This window comes from Phallusia mammillata, chromosome 5 (assembly GCF_965637545.1).
Source record: "Phallusia mammillata chromosome 5, kaPhaMamm4.hap1.1, whole genome shotgun sequence".
Classification (NCBI taxonomy): Eukaryota; Metazoa; Chordata; class Ascidiacea; order Phlebobranchia; family Ascidiidae; genus Phallusia; species Phallusia mammillata.
In genome coordinates, this window is record NC_137256.1 from 3,676,244 (window position 1) to 3,694,793 (window position 18,550).

An 18,550-nucleotide genomic window follows, 5' to 3' on the forward strand; every position below is an offset into this window, starting at 1 on the left:
TGCCATGAAGCTATTACATCTGTCAAGCATGGAAGTTGCCATTTTGCTTGGCCGTGAGTGGTTTGAGAGCCAAACTCTCCCAAGCGATTGACCTACAACAGAACATTTTTTTAGCAATTGAACCACAATACTGTCCTGCAATCCTACGGCGGTTGTTTGTTGCCATCGGCGAGCGAGTCACGCGGCTAATTTCTACATTGACGATTGCCGGATACGTTGCCTCATCATTGCGATATTTCTGGGATCCATATGCGCATTTTATACCTGAGGTAAGGGAAAGCTTTGAACCTGCAGCCAACCGAGAACCTGTAAAGGATGTCGACCTTTCGGTGTGTGACCGCGCTGTAAACAAATTGCATAAACGCCATTACAAGACACCAACATATCTGCTGGTACCACGTGATATAACTTCCTGTCATTTGTAAGTGATTGGGCTGGCAGTATATTCGCCAAATGACTACTGCCGATCAGAGAAGACATTTTCTTAATTCAGTCTTAATTTTGTCTTAATTCAAAACGTTGCGGAAATAACCGCTGCGCCCATTAGGTGGTTATGACTACCAATATGTGGGGTATTACATCGACAATGACGTGCAAATTACGAGGTGAAACCAAGTTTACCAAAGCGACATTGCAATACGTTGAACAGCTGCTTGTCCATCTCACAAAATTAATTTGCTCACATAATGACCAATATTGGCAGTGTGCTCGACAGACCAGTGTCCAAAACAAGGACTTCCTTGGCATTTTGATGGGTGATTAATCATCACCTTAATAGCGCCTTCACAAAATGCTAAACAGCACCGGAAAGAAAACAAGCTGTCACTCTGCCTTAAACAGATTTCAGTCTGCAGTCTCAGCTACTGGTGTAAATTCGGTCGAATCAGCCATTTTCACAAAAAATCGGTTTCGGCCGAATAATGTGTTGCGATTCGGCTGTAACCGTATTTTTTACGGACACAATTTTAAAGCGTAAGTCGTGTCTTTTCTATCCAATTAGGTACCACACGATATTTCAAACTGCGTAATAACTAAAATCGCGTCAACTGTTTTTACTTTTTAAGCATATTATTGTTCTGTCCACTTCAGACAAACGATCAGTATTCATTCGCAGGCTAACACCGACGGCCGAGGCAATCGTAAAACCCACACATCTACGATGATAATGTTACACAACTGTTCTGTTGTAGCAACGGTTTGCCCGGGAGTTAAAGTCATGTTTTTGTGTCAAAAGCGTAGCGTACCACTTCGCGTAAGGTCATAAACGATTCTGTTGATTCTCCTGAATATTCAGTTTCGGCTCGAACCTAATTTATCCGATTAGGTCTAGTATCATTATAGTCTCAAAACAATCGTTTACTTTGCTTTCCAATACTTTCAAAATTGCTGCATCAAACAATAATCACGCCTGCATCGCTGAGCACTCGACCTATCCAAAAATCTACTCGGGAAACGTCAACTCTTCCCGTGTCAGGACCACAGGGACAACGTTTCATGAAATGATTGACAACGTTTTGTGCCTAGCGTGTCAAACTTGCGAGGAAAAAAATCCCTCAGGACGTCTGTTGAAAAATAATTTGAAACGAGATGGAAATTGACAATTTAACAGAACGATATAAAGTGACCTGAAAACGAGATCATTTAAACAACACGTTTCACTGAGTCAAACTATAAACTATGTTAAAAAGGCAACTATTGCTTCGCTATTATCAGTTGGTTTCGGTCATCATCATTATGTTATAGGTTTCGGAATAAAAAAACTTGCCATCCTGCCGAGACAAGAATTTTTGTTTGTGTATTGAGTATTTTGCGTTAAATCAGTGATAAAAGTTATTTGCTTTCCGTGTTTGTCATCGAAAGGTGTTTAGAGCAGGGAGTCGAACCGCTTGTCATATGGGTTCAGGTTCGGTTCGGGTTCACTTCGTTTTGTTTTTAAGGGTTCGAGTTCGGTTCAGGTTTTTGAAAATGTATAGTTTCGGGTTCGGGTTTTGTTCCGGTTTGGGCAAATTATCCGGTCCGGACCGGTTTGCGGTTTTTAAACCGGTTCAAATTTTTATTTGTTTCTATTTAATCTACCGATCATCTACCTGGCCTTATAAAACTCCAGAAGAATTTTGATAGTGCACTGTTGTTTTTGACACCCCCTATAAGTGTTATCTCGGGTGCGCTGTTTCGAAAAAAAAAAACAAAATATGAAACAGACTGCATTTTTTAATGGTTCAGTTCCGGTTGGGGTCCAACACCAAAGCAAGAATGGGGTTCAACTCCGGTTCGGGTTTTGGGAAAATCGTAATTAGCGGTTCGGGTTCGGTTCGGGTTCAGTTCCGGTTTGACTCATGGTTTAGAGCAGTGGTTCTTAACCTTTTTTCTGTTGTTACCCACAAAATGTTTTGATGGATATCAATTACCCTTTTTTAGAAAAACATCGCCTAATATATAGCTTGCAATCCAAAATAAACCCACAGAAAAACAAAGTCATTATTTATTGTACATTCAAAGGTTCATTTCAAATGCAGTTAATGGGAGGGTTGATACTGCTTTTTAGCTACTAAGCTCTATGTTACCCCTCTATGTTACCCCTTTAAAATGCCAAATTACCCCTTTGGGGGTAATTACCCACAGGTTAAGAACCACTGGTTTAGAGTAAAAGCCGCTACTGACACAATGTTTAAAGTGACATCACTGAATGGGATCAGGTTTTTTATGAAATAGATTTTTAATGTCATGTAATTCTTTAGCCTAAACAGCATAAACAAATTGTGTGTTGCAATGTTTCCCTTTATCAAGTCAACTATTTGCCCGACTTCGCCCACCGGTAAGTTTGGTGCGGATAATAATCTATAACCTTTTGTGAATATGCAAACATGAATCTGCGTTTTCCGTTGCTAAAATCAATGGAAGTTTTCTTAATTAGCATTTTCAAACCGAGTTATTTTAAACTTGGAACCTTTGAACCACAAACCGTAAATACAACGGCATAGGTTTTTGTTAAATGTATAAACTAATGAAGGAAACACTGGATTTGATATTCATTGGGAGTGAAAAAATGTTTTTGCTAGTTTGGTACAAACTCCTACACAATGTCACGCAATACACGATAACCACCACCTAATATAGGGTGTAACTTACTAAAGCAATATACCTAGACATCGTTTTTGCCTGCTGGAAATCGTTTCGCAAAGATTTTCCAGGAAGAAGAACGTGGGTGAGTGTTGTATTTTTGAAAACGGCTTAGGGTAAAATGTATGAAAACAGTTAAAAAACTTATGCAACCAGCTGTTTTCATACCGAGGTTCAATCAAACTTTATTTTGTTATTGAAAAACAGTTTGTCCCACCTTATCAATACAAAACCATGGACGTCCAGAGCTTTACAAATGCTCTGTTGCGCCACCTACCAGAAGTTCTTAGGCCGGGGGCCAGCCCAAGCTCAGTGTTAGTAGCTCTACCGGCGGTAATGGTGCTGACTCGCCCATTATTCTTACCATAAACCCAAATTGCTGAGTCAGCACCATAAACGCCTATGCTCCGTTGCGCCACTTACCGGAAAATCCCAGACCGGACGCTAGGCAAGTTCCAGTGTTTGTAGCTCTACCCCAACCTTGGGCATCTGTATCACGATTTCGGATGAGGTGTTTGACTTGAAACACTGAGCATATGTTTCTTGGAACACTTAGCTTGTATTTCTTACAATGCAAAAAAATGGTCTTAATTAGTTGCTTTTCTTTACTTTAGGTAGCTGGACGTTAAGACTAGCTCCAAAAATATTTGAAGACCGTTGTAATAGGCTACTATAAAACACGGTAACGCCATCTCACAGAAATGATATTTTATAGCTAGTAATTTTAATAGTAGCCTACATTCAGTATTTAAGTGTTGTCGTTTAAAATGTAGCCTAAATTTAAAACATGACTTATTTTTTCAATTGGATATTGCCAAAATATGATCTTCAAACGAAATGTCAACAGGAATTCAATGCATCAGCAGTTTTAACACACTTGGCTCATTGGCTGACCTTTGTACTGACCCGCGAAAAGCAAAGGTTTGGCAGAATTTGCTCAGGAAACAGGGGCGTTTTGAGGGCGTCGGTTCGGAAACATCATTCTGCAAACGTTTGTTTGTCGATGTTATGTTGTGCATTATGTTTCTAGTTGTAGAAGATATGAAGGTCTGTACATACTCTTTGAATACTTTAATGATGAAAAAAATGTATTAATATATTTTTACACAACATTTGTTAGAAAACAGCAAGTTATCTTGGTAGTTCGCAAGTTATCAAGTATCTTGTGCAAATGGATTAATTTACAGGCCATGTGTAGTGGAAACCAAATATTTGGTGTGTATGATGTGTAGTTTTATCACATTTAGGTAGTTCGCAAGTAATTTGTGCCCAGGTTTTATTTTTTAGCGAATTGTCCTGTCCGAATGAAAATTTTTAAAAAAATACTATTTGCAAACAAAACAACCATTTGTATTACATTATTCTTAGCAGATGCATGCTGCATGATTTTTACCTCTGTTTGATGCAAAGTAGTTTTACTTTTTTTGTAGACAATCATTGAGTGTGTTGTGTTCCACTATTTGTGTAGTAACTTTTTGTTGTTTGACTAATACTGTTTTTACCAGATTTTTTTGCATCCTGTGTTGTGATATTGTTCATTGTAGAGCAAAACCGTATTGATGCAAATCATTAGTGTATCCTTGGCAATTTTTGCAATCACATGGAATGTTGAAACAACATGTGGTTTGTTTACATTCAAGAAAAATATTCACAGCCTTGGTAAACACACAAATTGTAAAAAACTGTTGTGTTGTATGACTAATACCATTTCATTTTAGAAATCTTTTTGGACAACAGGCTGATTTTAAAGCACACATCTGCCCAGCCAGCAGTACATTTGGGTGTTGGTACCGCTAGGTATTAAAAATAAAATATGTTTAGTTTCAGTGAACAGTTGGAGATTTAAAATGAAATTTAAAGCATACTTAAGTTATTTAAAATTTGCTGTATTATAAAAGCAAGCACACAAACTTGTTCTTCTCAAATTTATTTAATAAAAGTTAGTTGCATTTAACCGCAAAAGTTTTTTTATAACTTTTATCACAAGTAAAATTTGTTCAAAATGCATTTCAGTTACAAAAACGATCATGGAAATTTTGACATCTCCTCCACTCTTAGTGACCGGGTGTCATTGAACTCTTTTAAAGTTCTAGACAATGAAATTAATTCCACAGAAGTGGTATCAGCATCAAATGAAAGTTTTATTGTAAATTTTTTTCACGACCTAGGTACTCCAAGTGTAAGTTCATTTTACCTTGCAATTTTTTAAACAAAATATAAAGTATCATTGTAAAATATACTTCTTTTTTACTTTAATATGTAAGCTTAACACATTTTAACATGACAAATAGTTAACTGCTGGTAACAAATGTAAAAATGGTAAAAAATATTGTCACAGAGCATTTTCTTTGCAGATATATTTAAAGTTTTCAAATGAAGGAATGATTTCTACAATATCTGTCGACAAAATTACTGGTGGTGAATACAATCGATTGTGGCTGAAATTTTGGGCAGACGTCAAAGAAACTATTTATGGAGGTATGGTCTAATATGTACAAAACAATTTTTTTAACAACTAAAACACTAAAAACTATAGTTGTACTCTAAGATTTACTAAGATGGCCTGTTGTTCAAGATTATTCTTTTTATTCCTAAACAAGAAACATGCTTTTAGGAGTGTCCACTAAGATATACAGTTTGGGAGATATTACTGTGTTAATTTTTGAACCAAAACAATGCCAAAAACGCTGTTGTCATACATTTCCAGTATCTGTGTATTGTCTGTTTTCATCACTTTAAATTGTGTGCCCTAAAAGCTATACAATTGTTTGCAGGAGGCGAGCAATTCAGCTATTTTTCTTTGCGAGGTCGCAGCTACCCAATGTGGGCAAGGGAGCAGGGTGTTGGTCGCAATAAAAGCACCATAGTTACATACTTTGCTGGTGAGAAATATACCAAATGCTAAACCCTTTAAAGAGATACATCCAGTGGTGGGATTCAGCAGGTTCGCACCAGTTCTATGGAACCGTCTCGCGAAATTTCATGAGATCAGCGAACCCGTTAGCATTACCGGTTACTGTCAATGAACTTTTTGTAACAAAACCGGCTGAAAAATATGACTTTTGTGACAGAACCGGCTGACAAAAAATTGAATCCCACCACTGGATACATCCAATGCAAAAAATGCTACTAAACTTTCTTATGCTTTATTAAAGAGTAACCGAATCGGTTTGTCAATATTTGCAGACCTAATCGCCGGTGCTGGCGGAGACTATCACACTACTTATTGGCCGCAACCAACCTTTGTATCGGATCGAATGTATTTCATGCACCTTGATTTCTCGTTCTTCAGCCTCGTTAATCTCACGTAAGACCTTGAAAAAGTGGTTGTGTGACAACATTTCCAGAATAGAAAATGTTGTAAACAAGGTCATGTAACAAGTTCCGTTATTTGATTAATGTTCAATTTCAATCTTGGTAATCTAATAAATTTTACTGCTGCCGAAGTGAAAACTCAATCTAGTTTCACATTAAACAAAGCACATGTGTTTTCTTATATTTGCTTCTCAAAATTGTCAAATTTTACCCCCGTTGCGTATTTCCGTTTTTGGTGTGGTCTGCTCTGACAAAAACTGTAAAACAATAAACATCGTGAACTAACCGACAAACTGATGGTATCTGTCACAATTCTTTCGATTCAGCAATTGTCCCTATATTGTTCATTATTACCCAGGAACGAAAATTGTCATGAGCTGGAACTGTGGGAAGACATTGCACAAGCAAAATTTCACTTCAACACAGCGGTGACGTGGAAACAGCTACTTGAACGACTTACGGATTTTCTGGGCAGACAACCGACACCGCCTGAATGGCTGTACAACGGTGCAGTTATTGGCGTACAAGGTGGAACTGACGAGGTAAAAAATGGATCCAAATTAGTGTTTTTAACCCCTTTTCCGGACGCGCACGACAGTGAAATCTTGACAAAAGTTGTGAGAAAATCTACTAACACCATACCTCACGGCAGACCCACATTTAACTATTTTAAGATAGGTGGAGGCAAAGAGCACTTAACCCATTTAAAACCATATGCTTAGTTTCTAAGGTAAAATTTTCAAAAATTTACATCTTTAACTCGTTTCACTTGGTAGACAAACATGTCTACTCTTGGTTTCAGTTTTTGTAGTTTACATCTGTAGATGACAAATCTGGCGTTTAAAAGCATACAATTCACAAGTTTCAAAAAATAGTGATCAATTTTTTCATTATGAAGTCCAAACGTTTTTATACCATTATTTAAAACGATTCGGCAGCCTAGAACACTGTCGATCCATGAACTAACATTTTCCCAGTATGCCTGTATACATACACATTCACAAAATAAATGTAACATAGTTTCTTTGCACACGCCGCAAAAAGTGCACTCATCAGCATCAGCAATCCCGAAGCCATAAAGGGTGTCGTTTAGAACAATAGCCCTAAGATTAATCTCAATTTGGAAGGAGCGTAATTTTGTTTCCACTGTGCAATCGTATAGATTTTTGTACATTTCTCCCCATTTTTCAGTGGTGAGCGGTTCCCATTGTAAAATCTCCTCCCATTTATTTTCTTGCTTTGTCGGCCGCTGTAGGTTTATTGACGCGAAAAACTGGTATGCATTTTTGCTATTTGGTAATTTGTTGCGTATACCTGCCAATATTTTTTCAGTGGAAGTTTGTCTGTAGATTTTACTTGAGGTGTGTGTTTCCCATGTAGTGGGAATAGCCGCGATTAGACACTGGTAGTCAGAATGATTTTTACTGTTGTTTGCCAAATCGTAAATTTCGCAAACTTTATTGAAAGTTTGATATTCCGATTTGTTGTCAATAATTTGGTGGTATTCAAGTATCCCAGCGTTAACGAAATTCTCGTAGGCGATTGGTTTTCGCTTGAACAGTACACTTCTATTTAACCACATGCAGTTGTTGTAAACAGTGGGCTGCTGCCAAAACTGGGTTACGCAATCTTTCCAAAGGTCGACCGATGACCAAAACGTCCTGAGGGGTGTTAGTTTTTTAACTTGTTTATGGGTTGGTTTTAGATTGGTGGCTGCGATGCATATCATGGTATGTAGAGAAGTAATATTCGTTTCGATGCTTTTCCAAAGCGAGACATAAGCAGTATCGAATAGTTTTCTTATCCAAGAAAAACGTATTGATTTGACGTAGGCTTCCACGTCTATCATATTTATCCCTCCCTCTTCAATTTTACAGCACAGTTTGTTCCTTGCTACTCTCTCCCAGTTTGAGCCCCATAAAAAGGTGAAAAGTTTTCTTTTAATTTCTTTTAAAAACGGTCGAGGTATATTTACAGGCAAAACACTTAGTTTGTAAAGTAGCTTGGGTATCGCCAACGTTTTGATAATAATCACTCGACCCAATAAGGAAAGTGACCTTGCCAACCACGGTTTTGTTACAGATTGAATTTCCTTACTTACAGATTCAAAGTTTGGTGTAAACAGGTTACCACTACATCTGGTGGTAGGAATTTTAACTCCGAGGTACTTAACGAAAGTTTTAGGCCAGGTTAAACCTTCTGATTTCAGGTAGTATTTAGGGTTTGTCTCTACCTTGCCTATGTGCATTGCACTTGATTTTGTGAGATTTATATTGCAGCCAGTGTGCATCCCAAATACATTTGCCTCATCAAATGCTGCGCGAAAGCTGCTTTCCGACCCATCTAGAAAAAGTAAGGCGTCGTCAGCAAATAGCGAAATTTTTACTTCCTGTTTTCCTATACTGATTCCTTTTACGTTTTTGTTCCCTTTAATTGCCAAGGCTAGAAATTCTATTGCGAGTACGAAAAGCGAAGGGGACAACGGGTCACCTTGACGAACACCCCTTTCAACCCTGACAGGATTTGACATGTGGTTATTGTTTATAATCAAGCACTTCGAGTCCGCATAAAACGTTTTTATCCACCTGCACAAGTCGTTTCCAAAACCAAATTTTGAGCACGCTGCATTAAGGAAGTCCCAATTCACAGAGTCGAACGCTTTACAAATATCTAAAAACAAAAAGGCCCCCGACGTTCCTTGCTCGGCAACGTGATCCCAAATATTAAAAAGCGTTCTTATGTTATCTCCTATGTACCTGCCCCTGACAAAGCCCGTCTGTTCGGGGGCGATGATTGTCGGAAGCACATTTTTGATACGGCTATTGATCGCTTTGGCTGCTATCTTATAGTCAGCGTTCAGTAAAGTTATCGGACGATAGTTTTCCGCGTATAGAGGATCTTTCTCTTGTTTAGGAATTAAGGTTACTACACCCCAAGCCATTTGTCCACCAAAAGAACCTGTCTCGAATGCGTTGTTAAGTGCGTTCACCAGTAAGTGTTTTAATTCTTTCCAGAACGTTTTGTAAAATTCCGCTGGTAAACCGTCTAGTCCCGGGGATTGTTATTTTTCATTGTCCTGAGGGCTTCTAAGCATTTCTCGGCGGTCAATTTTCCCTCACACATACGCGCTTTTTCCTCGTCCAGTGTTGGGCATGCTATGTTATTAATATAATCGTATATTTTGCTGGTGGTGCACAACGGGTCTTTGCTCGCGCTGTACAACGTTTTAAAATACTCTTGAAGAGTGCGTAAAATTGTATTTTCGTCCGTTTCTATCTTCGAAGTTGAGTTTAATCGCGTAATGGCTTTCTTTTCCATTCTCCGTTTTTCGAGGTTTAGAAAGTATGCATTGTTTTTACCTCCATATTCAGCCCATCGCGCTCTACTTCGTATTATTGCGCTTTTGGTATGCCTTTCAATAATATCATCATATTTTTCTTGTGTAGCTGCGATTTCGGTGGTTGTGCGCTCATCATGGGGTTGGGGTAATTTTCGCATTTCATTAAGTATATTTTCCAGCTCTGTTTGTTTTGCTTTAGCTTTTCGTTTCTTTTCGCTTGCATATTTTATAATGCAACCGCGAAGATTGCATTTTAGTGCTTCCCACAGGATTTGCGGAGATACTTCCCCGTTATCATTATTTTTGATGAATTCAGCGATCCATTTTTTGGTATTTTCTACAAATTTCCGGTCTTCTAATAAGGATGTATTGAATTTCCAGTAGCCTCTACCCCTGGGTATTTTATCAAGGTTGAGTGTAAGTCTAACAATACTGTGGTCCGATTGCGTGCTTGGGTCAATTTGAATATGGGTTGTCTTGTTTAGTAGTTCGTTTGTGACAAGCACAAAATCAAGCCTACTAGCCGTGTGCGGGTTAGTTTGTGTGCGCGTGTAATGTTTCGCCTTGGGATGTTTGATACGAAATACATCATATAATTCAAGGTTTTCCATAGCTTGTAAGATGGTAGTTTTTGCGCGTTGGTTAGTGTGCATTGCTCTACCTCCTGTCTTGTCCAGCTCATCATTGAGTACGCAGTTAAAGTCACCAACTAAAACCATATTTGCGGTTCCGCTTTTAGCGCTTTTATCAGCTACAACCCGAAAGACGTTTTCGTAGAACTGCGGGTTGTCCTGGTTGGGCCCATAGAGATTGCACAGCGTTATGCGCTGCTGGTCATTTATTTCAAGCTCAATGATTATATAACGTCCGTGATTATCAACAGTCACGTCGTGTTTCAGGTAGGAAAGGTTTTTGGAAAACAAAACTGCCACTCCTTTACTTTTTGTTGTGCCATGCGAAACTACAATTTCCCCGCCCCATTCTAACTCCCATTGCTTGAGATTTGATGCAGATGAGTGCGTTTCTTGTAGACACATTATATCGAACTTTTTTTGTCTTAAAAAATGAAAGACGCTTCGCCGTTTCCTAGTGTTTCGCAACCCTGCTACGTTGTAGGTTATTACAGTGAGAGGCATTTAAATACGTTCTACACCAATGTCTATATCATATTCATATTCAAAGCCACAATCACACAAGTACGGGTTGTTAGGTCCCATTAACTGAGATGTTATTTTCCCGCAGCTACAGTGGACAAGCGTATATTTGCATGCATTATTCACACAGTTAGTAGTCATTGTCCGTTTTGGTATAGCATTAACAGTTTTACAAATGCAAAACATTGAATACCTTCTGCATTCCACGCATTCGAAAGTTCTTTCATCTGTTTGGTACTCCGGCTGAAACTTGTGGCAGCACGGCATCCTTCTCATGGGTTGGTGGCATGTGACACAATTAGTTTTCACCTCCTTATCCGGGACCAAAAATTTATCAATTTCGTTGCAGCACGATGCAGCAATGTTGAACTCTGATGAACATTTCCAGCAGAAGAATGTTGAATTTTTTTCTGTTACGTAGCTCTCCTCTTTACATTTCGGGCAGGAAATTGGTATTTTTAGTTCACTTAGACTTATCGATTTCGCTTGATGTAAGTTTCCTTCGGTTGGGCTTCGTTGGTGCCGTTTCCTTGATGACCTATTTTTAGTTTCCAAGAGCGATCCGTTAATTAGCTGTTCATCAGGCAAGTTAGTTTCGGGTTTTCTTATCTCAACATCTTTTCTTGTAGTGCATGTTATGTCGACTAGGTTTCCTTTTCTTTCTGAGATTCCAATCAGTTTTTTGACAGAGAAACTCTCTTTTTCTATGATATTCAAAATATCATCTCTTTTACTTTGATTTCTCGTTTTAAAACTTAGACAGGTGGGCCTCTTTAAATAGCCCCCACCCTTTTGTTGCGTGACTTGCGCAAAACTTGGACCTTTATCCATTACTTGATTGCGTCCGCTCGCTACGAGCGCCAACATAGAATGTTACATCTTTAACTCTACCCCTCTTCAGCCGCTAAATTCAGCTCTTTGCGCCGCCTATCGAAAATTAGCTAAATGTGGATCTGCCGTGAGGTATGGTGTTAGTAGCTCTTCCAAAGTTGCCAATCTATCTTAAAGAAATTAACACTCTAATTAAGAATATTCGAAAACAAAAAAGCGATTTCTCAGATCCGCTGGAACTTTAAAGAAATTTTTTTGACAGGTGTTGCAAAAGGTGGAAGAACTGCAAAGCGGTGGCGTAAAAGTAAGCGGAATTTGGATCCAGGACTGGTCAGGAAAGTTCGTGACATCATTCGGCAAGCGTGTGTATTGGAATTGGCAATGGGATCCGACCATGTATCCCCGACTTGATGTGGAAATTAAGGTTAGACGATTGCATCAATCAGTTAGGAGTCAAAATATTCGAAACATAATAACTGAGTGCAAACCTACAGAGAATGCGGAAACTTGGCATACGATTTCTCTCTTATATCAACCCACACGTCATTAAAGACAGTCCAATGTACCAAGACGCCGACGCACAAGGTTTCTTTATCAAAAGCAAGGAAACCGGTGAGATAAATATATAGTGGTCAACCTTTTTTACTTTGCGACCTCCTTAAGAGGTTTTCTAACACAGCGCGACCCTTTAACAAACACATAAATGAAGTTTTACTACCAGAATGTGATCATCATACATGTACTACAAATGTCACTGCAACAATTTGGTATTTTGTACTGCAGCAAGCCCTTAAAATTATGGTTATGGCTCACATCACCATAAACAAGTTCGCTTTTTCTTGCCTTTCATGTCAAAAAAGCCAAAAACCAAATTGATAAAAGTATGTAATCGCAAATGCTGCTGTGCCAATTCAAAATCAAACTGCCGTGTGAGCTGCTATGCTGCACAGAAGTCACGGGGAAAGTTTTTATAACGCGGATAAAATCATTGGGTTGCGTCTTCGCGACCCCCCTCAAAAGTGCTTGGCGACCCCTTTGAGGATCGCGCCCCGAGGTTGAGAAACATTAAAAAGCATTTGATTTAACATGTTACTATTAAACTCGAACACTGTTTTTTTTTCAGGCAAAACGCAGTTAGTCGACTTTGGCGAGTTTGACTGCGGTACTGTTGATCTTACAAATCCTGATGCTTACAAGTGGTACAAGAATGTCCTTAAGGTAAGAATTTAGCTTGTCGAATTTCAAAATTAAAACCTGCTAATGTAATATGCGCTTAATTGCATATCTTTTTTACTACGTTTAATTGACTTGTGGTTTGATACAGGGCATGCTTGAGTTTGGATTTTCGGGGTGGATGGCAGATTTTGGCGGCGAATATATTCCTGCCGAGGACGCCGTATATTTTAATGGAAGGTCGCCAAAAGGCATGCACAATTCTTACTCCGAACTGTGGGCAAAACTCAACAAAGAAGCGGTCACCGAAGCCGAGAAAATTAACGACACATTTATCTTTATGCGATCTGGTAAGAATTTTCGGTTTTGTTGAATAAAAAAGTGTCCCAAGTGCAATGCATGAAAGCAAACAATACATAGCTACACAGAACAGTCCAATCTGAAAAGTGGGCAAAACTGAAAAGAAATGCTCAAGTGGCGACATTCTTGCACCAAATATCGCTCAATGTAACACAACATTCTCCTTACGTCCTGCTGGCGTGGCTTAGTACAAGTACTGAACTTTCTGTCGCAAACAGAGCAGATACCCCAAGCCCCAATCGTTCCTTTTAGTGTTAAAAATGGCTCTCAGCATGGCTCTCCGAAGTTTGTTCCAAATCAACCACAGAACAACCTTCGTGAATTACTGGCGTTGGTGAAGGTTTTCGGCAGACCCCAAAATATGCCCCAATACTTATGTTGAAAATCGTCTTTTGGCATATTTCATTTGCGGAAAAAAACAGATATGGAAATGCACCACGCCTAAGTTAAACTGCATGAATCCTATTTTAAACTTTCATGAGCAAAATTCTTGCTTTTCTTTTGCACATACATAACGCAAAATTTGTCATTAGGTTTTGGCCGATCTCCTGGATATACACTTGTGAACTGGGCCGGCGATCAAAACGTCGATTTTTCTTATGCTGACGGATTGGCTTCTGTGATACCCGCTGCCTTGTCAATGGGAATGTCAGGTGAGATTTAAAAGTGTTAAGAGAGCATCAACACTTTTCCCTTAATACATTTGCTTGTAAAACTGTGGATGTGCCTCAAAATGTTGTTTGGCGTGATGCTGGTGTGCATGAAACTTTAGTTTTTGTTTTTGGGTGGCACAGGTTTGAACATTGTGAAAACCAATGCTTAAAACGCATGGTTTGAAAAACAACGGTCCCACTAGTTTGCAAGTAGGCTATATCAAACATTTAGAAGGATAAGGCTAAACGCATAAAATCAATCCAAGCTTCTTGTCCGCAAAATGACTATCAGATCTGTGAGATGTCCCGTGCTTTTCAGATCGTGTTCGGGCTTTGATTTTTTTTTTTTGAAAGGGGTCCCAGTTTTAGGTCCGACTTTTGCCTCGTATTTTACCTTGTCTTCGCACTAATTTTAGGCCTGTTTCAGGAATAATTAAACGTTAATCGGCCCCAAATTTGGTCCCACTTACAGTTAGGGTGAGCATTAACATCGGCTGTAACTCGTATACCACAAGTGTATTGTTTAACAACTTCGCCAAGTTATCGTTTAAGCGGTGTGGTGTAATAGAAACCAGCAACCATCAGGCAGCAAGTCAGGACCCTTTTTGTTTTCCATGTAGCCTTCGCACTTGTATAATCAACTTTTTATATTCCGCTGCTTTTGCCATATCGTTTTGGCGCTTGCAACAATTTCACTTCTCTAAATGCCCCAAAGCAGTGGTTCTCAACCTTTTAACTTTGCGGACCGGTAAACTTTTAAAACAATTTTTGCGGACCGGTGGGTTTTCAAAATCAACCCAAAATGTAATCACGACAAGAAATATGCAATTTAAAAGACGCATGGAAAAGTCAATTCAATGAAAAGTTTGCTGCTGTCTGTTTGATATCGTACGTGTTAAACGCGGTTCTAATGAAGTTTCTCCAAAAAAGTAGAGCGTTGACTTCCACACGATTTCTCTGCTTTCATCACGTTGCATTTTGCAATTAGGATATAAAGTTGTAATATATTTGGTGGACCGCGCAGGAAAGTTGACGCTCCCAAGCAGTTTTCTAAACCAGAACTTTCCAGGTAGTGCGCGAGTGGCTTTCTGTTCTTAATTTGAGTCTGATTAAAAATTCTCCACTCACCCAACTGATCAGCCCTGACTTGGGACGAAACTCGTGTTTTGGACATTCATTTGAAATTTCTAACCTTGTTGGTTTCTGAAATATGGTATAGGCTGGTAAAAAAATGGGCATATCTCTTACCCATGTTCAAAAAGAAATTGGGTGGCAAATGCAACGATAGAAAAAATCGTTCGGTGCTACGCGATCCGTGTAAGGTTGAAAACCACTGCTACAAAAAACAAGCCTTGTCGTTCTGATGGGCGTAACGTCAGCAAAATTACAAGTTCTTTAAAACAACGAGTATTTTGCCTAGCACTACACCAGTTAAACCAAAAACTCGTTGTGCTGCTAGGAATGGGATTTACTCATTCCGACGTTGGGGGATATTTTTCCGATCTTTGTGTGGTTCGTACAGAGGAGCTGGTTTTGCGTTGGGGTGAAATGAACATTTTCACACCGATACTGCGAACACACGAAGGCAACAGACCAAACAGAAATTGGCAGGTAGATCACGCCACGCACGTCAAACCAGTTAACTTTGTTATCAATGCTTTTTTTGTGGTCGGAATATTGTGAGATCTTTTATTTGATAATTTGTTTGTTTGATTCATTATTTCAGTTCATTTTTTATTAGTTTTGTGAAAAGTCTTTTATGTTATAGCAATTACACTGCAAATAATTTTGCACATGGCCAATATAAATCTCTAAATTCGGGTAACAAATAACGTTGAAGCTCGCCTATCTTTAATTTGCAGTTAAAATTTTATGGACTTTATATTCCTTTGACAAACTGCTTATCGAAATGTAATTCTGCGATTTTTTTTACTTGATTATTGAAAATTATTGGAAATGACCACAATTTAACTAATGGATGTGGATTGCAAAAAAATAATGGGCGACCATCATGAACAACTGACATTTACTGCAAATTTAAGGTGTACACTACAGAGAAAACTATACGGTCGTTTGCGAGATTGACCCAACTTTATACTCTTCTCACCCCTTACCATAAGTTCGTTGCCAAAGAAGTCGCAAACAATGGATATCCCGCCCAAAGGCCGCTGTTCTTCCATTATCCCGACGATCCAAGTGTCTACGATATAAAGTTTCAATATCTGTATGGTTCCGGTAAGTTTTGCTTATTATGAAAACGGTGCTGTGTTTCGGAATCTAAGCATGACCTTTGAGATTTTTACGTTAGGTTAGGGCAACTAGATTTTCGAAAACGTTTAAATAATGTTACAGGTTATTACACAGGTGTTTCGAATTTCTGTCTTTTAGTTACAGCTATTACGAAGGTCACCTTTTTAGCCCAGACGTTATTGATTGATCTACAGGGCAATAGCTAACCAAAAAGTTTGGTGGGGGCTCAAGTAGTGTAGGGCAGTGGTCGGCAACCGCCGGTCCGCGGCCCGGTACCGGTCCGCGAGGAGTTTGTTACCGGGCCGTATAACTTTTTGTAGGTTAAATGCTATGAACATTTTGCCCATATATTCCGGGGATGATAAACTAATTTATGCGTTTTTATTGCTAAATATTTGTAGTTTTTTAAGACCGGTCCGCGGTAAATTTTTACTTTCAAAAGCCGCCCGCTGTGCAAAAAAGTTTGCCGACCCCTGATGGTTTAGGGCTTTCAATAAGTTCAATTTTATGTTGTCAAGCTAAGCAAAAAAAAAAACTATTAGAAGCCCCTAAAAAAGAGACAATGGTATGCTCATATTTAGACTTATTCATAAGTGTGAAAAAATGTAGTCTTTATTGGTTAAAATCTGTAATGTGCATTTTTTTGTATATTTCAGATCTTCTTGTGGCGCCAGTCTTTTTGGAGGCACAACGAACCTGGCAAGTCTACCTGCCTCCTGACCGATGGGTGTATTTGTGGAATGGGACTGAGATTAATGTCGTACCTGACGAAGAAGGCAGAGGAATAACTGTGGCCGTGAACGCTGAAATTGGAAACCCACCAGTGTTTTACAGAAAGTCGAGCGATGTTTGTCAACTTTTTCAGCGGTTTGCTCCATGTAAGTTAACATTTTTTTTGAACTTATGACATTTGCAAACGATGTGGAGACATTGTGTAAGCGCACAAAAATCAAAATGTTTTTATTAGAACACGAAATTCACAGAGTGTTTATAGACCTGGGCATTTAGGTAGGCAAAGTGCCGTACTCACAGATAAAGACGATTTTACCACATTCAAAAAATACAAAAGACACGAAAGAGTATAAAAACACTAAAAAATGTTTTAAAAAATGGCTAATTTGCCCCAGCACCGTAATGTGTGATAAAACTATGGCGTTTTGGCTCATTGAACGAGTCATCGCTAATCGCATGTTGTATTTTTGAGAAACAACACATCAAGTAATTAACTGTTTTGGCCGATAACCATTGACTGGGCTTATTTTCTCCTGCTGTTCAGGCCCTATCACAAAGTAAAACTGTTGTTTGTTTTAGATGTCGTTTACAGACCTGACGATTCAAGCAACCTCACTTGGCATTTATTGCTGAACAACCCAACAATTTTCATATTTCTGATTTTTCGCAAAGTGTTTTGGTATGTGTTTTTATCCGTTTAAAAGTGATGAGCCTGTTTACATGCACAAAATTACCCAAATCAAGTGCTGACATGTACAAAAAAGAAAGGGAAAAACAGTATATCGGGCACACTCTAGCTTAAATTGTGACATATATATTTTGTACTATTGCCGAATGTACTTTTTTACGTAATCTGCTTCATCTCGTGCATTGCTTTGTGACAAAAATATGAGCACTTCGCCTACAGCAGGCAAACTGCAAAAAATTGAACTGACCGCGAAACGCAATTGGTTTTGCCTGATATAACGCAACAAGGTTTTCGTTGTTCTATTTTTGAAACTTTTAATAGTTTGACCTGGGTACTAAACCATTAAATGTGGCAATTATAAGCAAACCGTACTTGAAATGTATGTTTTTAATCCATATGCAGCACTTAAATGATTTATTTTATTGTATTCCTGTCGATTATATTGATCATATATTCGAATAAACCACTACCTGCGTTTGTGCACTTTGAAGGTTTTGATCTGTTCAAATATGACCAAGGTTTAAAATGTAATAATCCAAAATATGTTTATGTCACAAGTGGGAAAGTGTTTATTTCCTGGTAAAAAATAAACATTTCCCAACTTATATATATATATGTCATATACATTTTAGGGAATGATTCCCAGTATCAATTTTCCAGGTTTTATCATTAGTATTCTATGGTTTTATAACCAAAAATGTATTTATGGAGAAATAACTTTTAAAGTACCATTACAGAAACGTATGACGAGTTGTATAACTTGATCACCGATGATTTTTTTGTTGCAGTGCCCTGCCAGTAGAGGTAAAAAACTATAAAGTATCTTTTTGCAACTCAAAAATAGGCGTAATTTTTTCACTAATTTGCTTTCTGTAGAGAAGATTAAACTTTGGATTTGGTTCCAAGTTTTGCTGAGTCACAATTTTACTGTTGC

The 18,550-nt window shown here is 38.5% G+C and overlaps 3 protein-coding genes across 4 annotated transcripts in view; 1 reads left to right on the forward strand and 2 right to left on the reverse strand.

Moving 5' to 3' along the window:
- The first annotated feature begins 3,953 nt into the window (after positions 1–3,953).
- Positions 3,954–18,106, forward strand: LOC145228865 (sulfoquinovosidase-like). 2 transcript variants are annotated; one of them, XM_080094074.1, is made up of 18 exons: positions 3,954–4,167; positions 4,241–4,335; positions 4,626–4,779; positions 4,839–4,917; positions 5,134–5,299; positions 5,475–5,598; positions 5,895–6,002; positions 6,307–6,427; positions 6,794–6,977; positions 12,023–12,184; positions 12,255–12,372; positions 12,884–12,978; positions 13,085–13,283; positions 13,827–13,946; positions 15,406–15,557; positions 15,989–16,181; positions 16,853–17,074; positions 17,508–18,106. In XM_080094074.1, exons 3-18 carry the CDS (start codon positions 4,680–4,682, stop codon positions 17,627–17,629), a joined length of 2,265 nt encoding a protein of 754 aa, XP_079950200.1. In that variant the 5' UTR covers positions 3,954–4,167; positions 4,241–4,335; positions 4,626–4,679; the 3' UTR covers positions 17,630–18,106. The 2 variants fall into 2 exon arrangements, with proteins under 2 accessions (XP_079950200.1, XP_079950201.1); XM_080094075.1 differs by lacking the exon at positions 4,241–4,335.
- LOC145228890 (uncharacterized) lies at positions 7,204–11,796 on the reverse strand. The gene is made up of 2 exons (XM_080094103.1): positions 11,123–11,796; positions 7,204–8,778 (listed from the first exon to the last, which is right to left on the reverse strand). Exons 1-2 carry the CDS (start codon positions 11,794–11,796, stop codon positions 8,745–8,747), a joined length of 708 nt encoding a protein of 235 aa, XP_079950229.1. The 3' UTR covers positions 7,204–8,744.
- The window catches only part of LOC145228892 (prostamide/prostaglandin F synthase-like), a 56,821-nt gene continuing 50,058 nt past the window's right edge, over positions 11,788–18,550 (reverse strand). The window contains exon 6 of the mRNA XM_080094108.1: positions 11,788–11,797. The gene's annotated coding sequence lies outside the window, so the exon portion shown is untranslated. The remainder of the gene's footprint in view (positions 11,798–18,550) is intronic.

Coding starts and splice junctions, on each gene's coding strand:
- LOC145228865 (XM_080094074.1), top strand. CDS start 4,680: ATGCAAATCATTAGTGTATCCTTGGCAATTTTTGCAATCACATGGAAT. Junction 5,599..5,894: donor CAAAGAAACTATTTATGGAG/GTATGGTCTAAT, acceptor AATTGTTTGCAG/GAGGCGAGCAATTCAGCTAT. Junction 12,185..12,254: donor GACTTGATGTGGAAATTAAG/GTTAGACGATTG, acceptor GCAAACCTACAG/AGAATGCGGAAACTTGGCAT.
- LOC145228890 (XM_080094103.1), bottom strand. CDS start 11,796: ATGTTGGCGCTCGTAGCGAGCGGACGCAATCAAGTAATGGATAAAGGT. Junction 8,779..11,122: donor GAATGCGTGGAATGCAGAAG/GTATTCAATGTT, acceptor TACTTTTTCTAG/ATGGGTCGGAAAGCAGCTTT.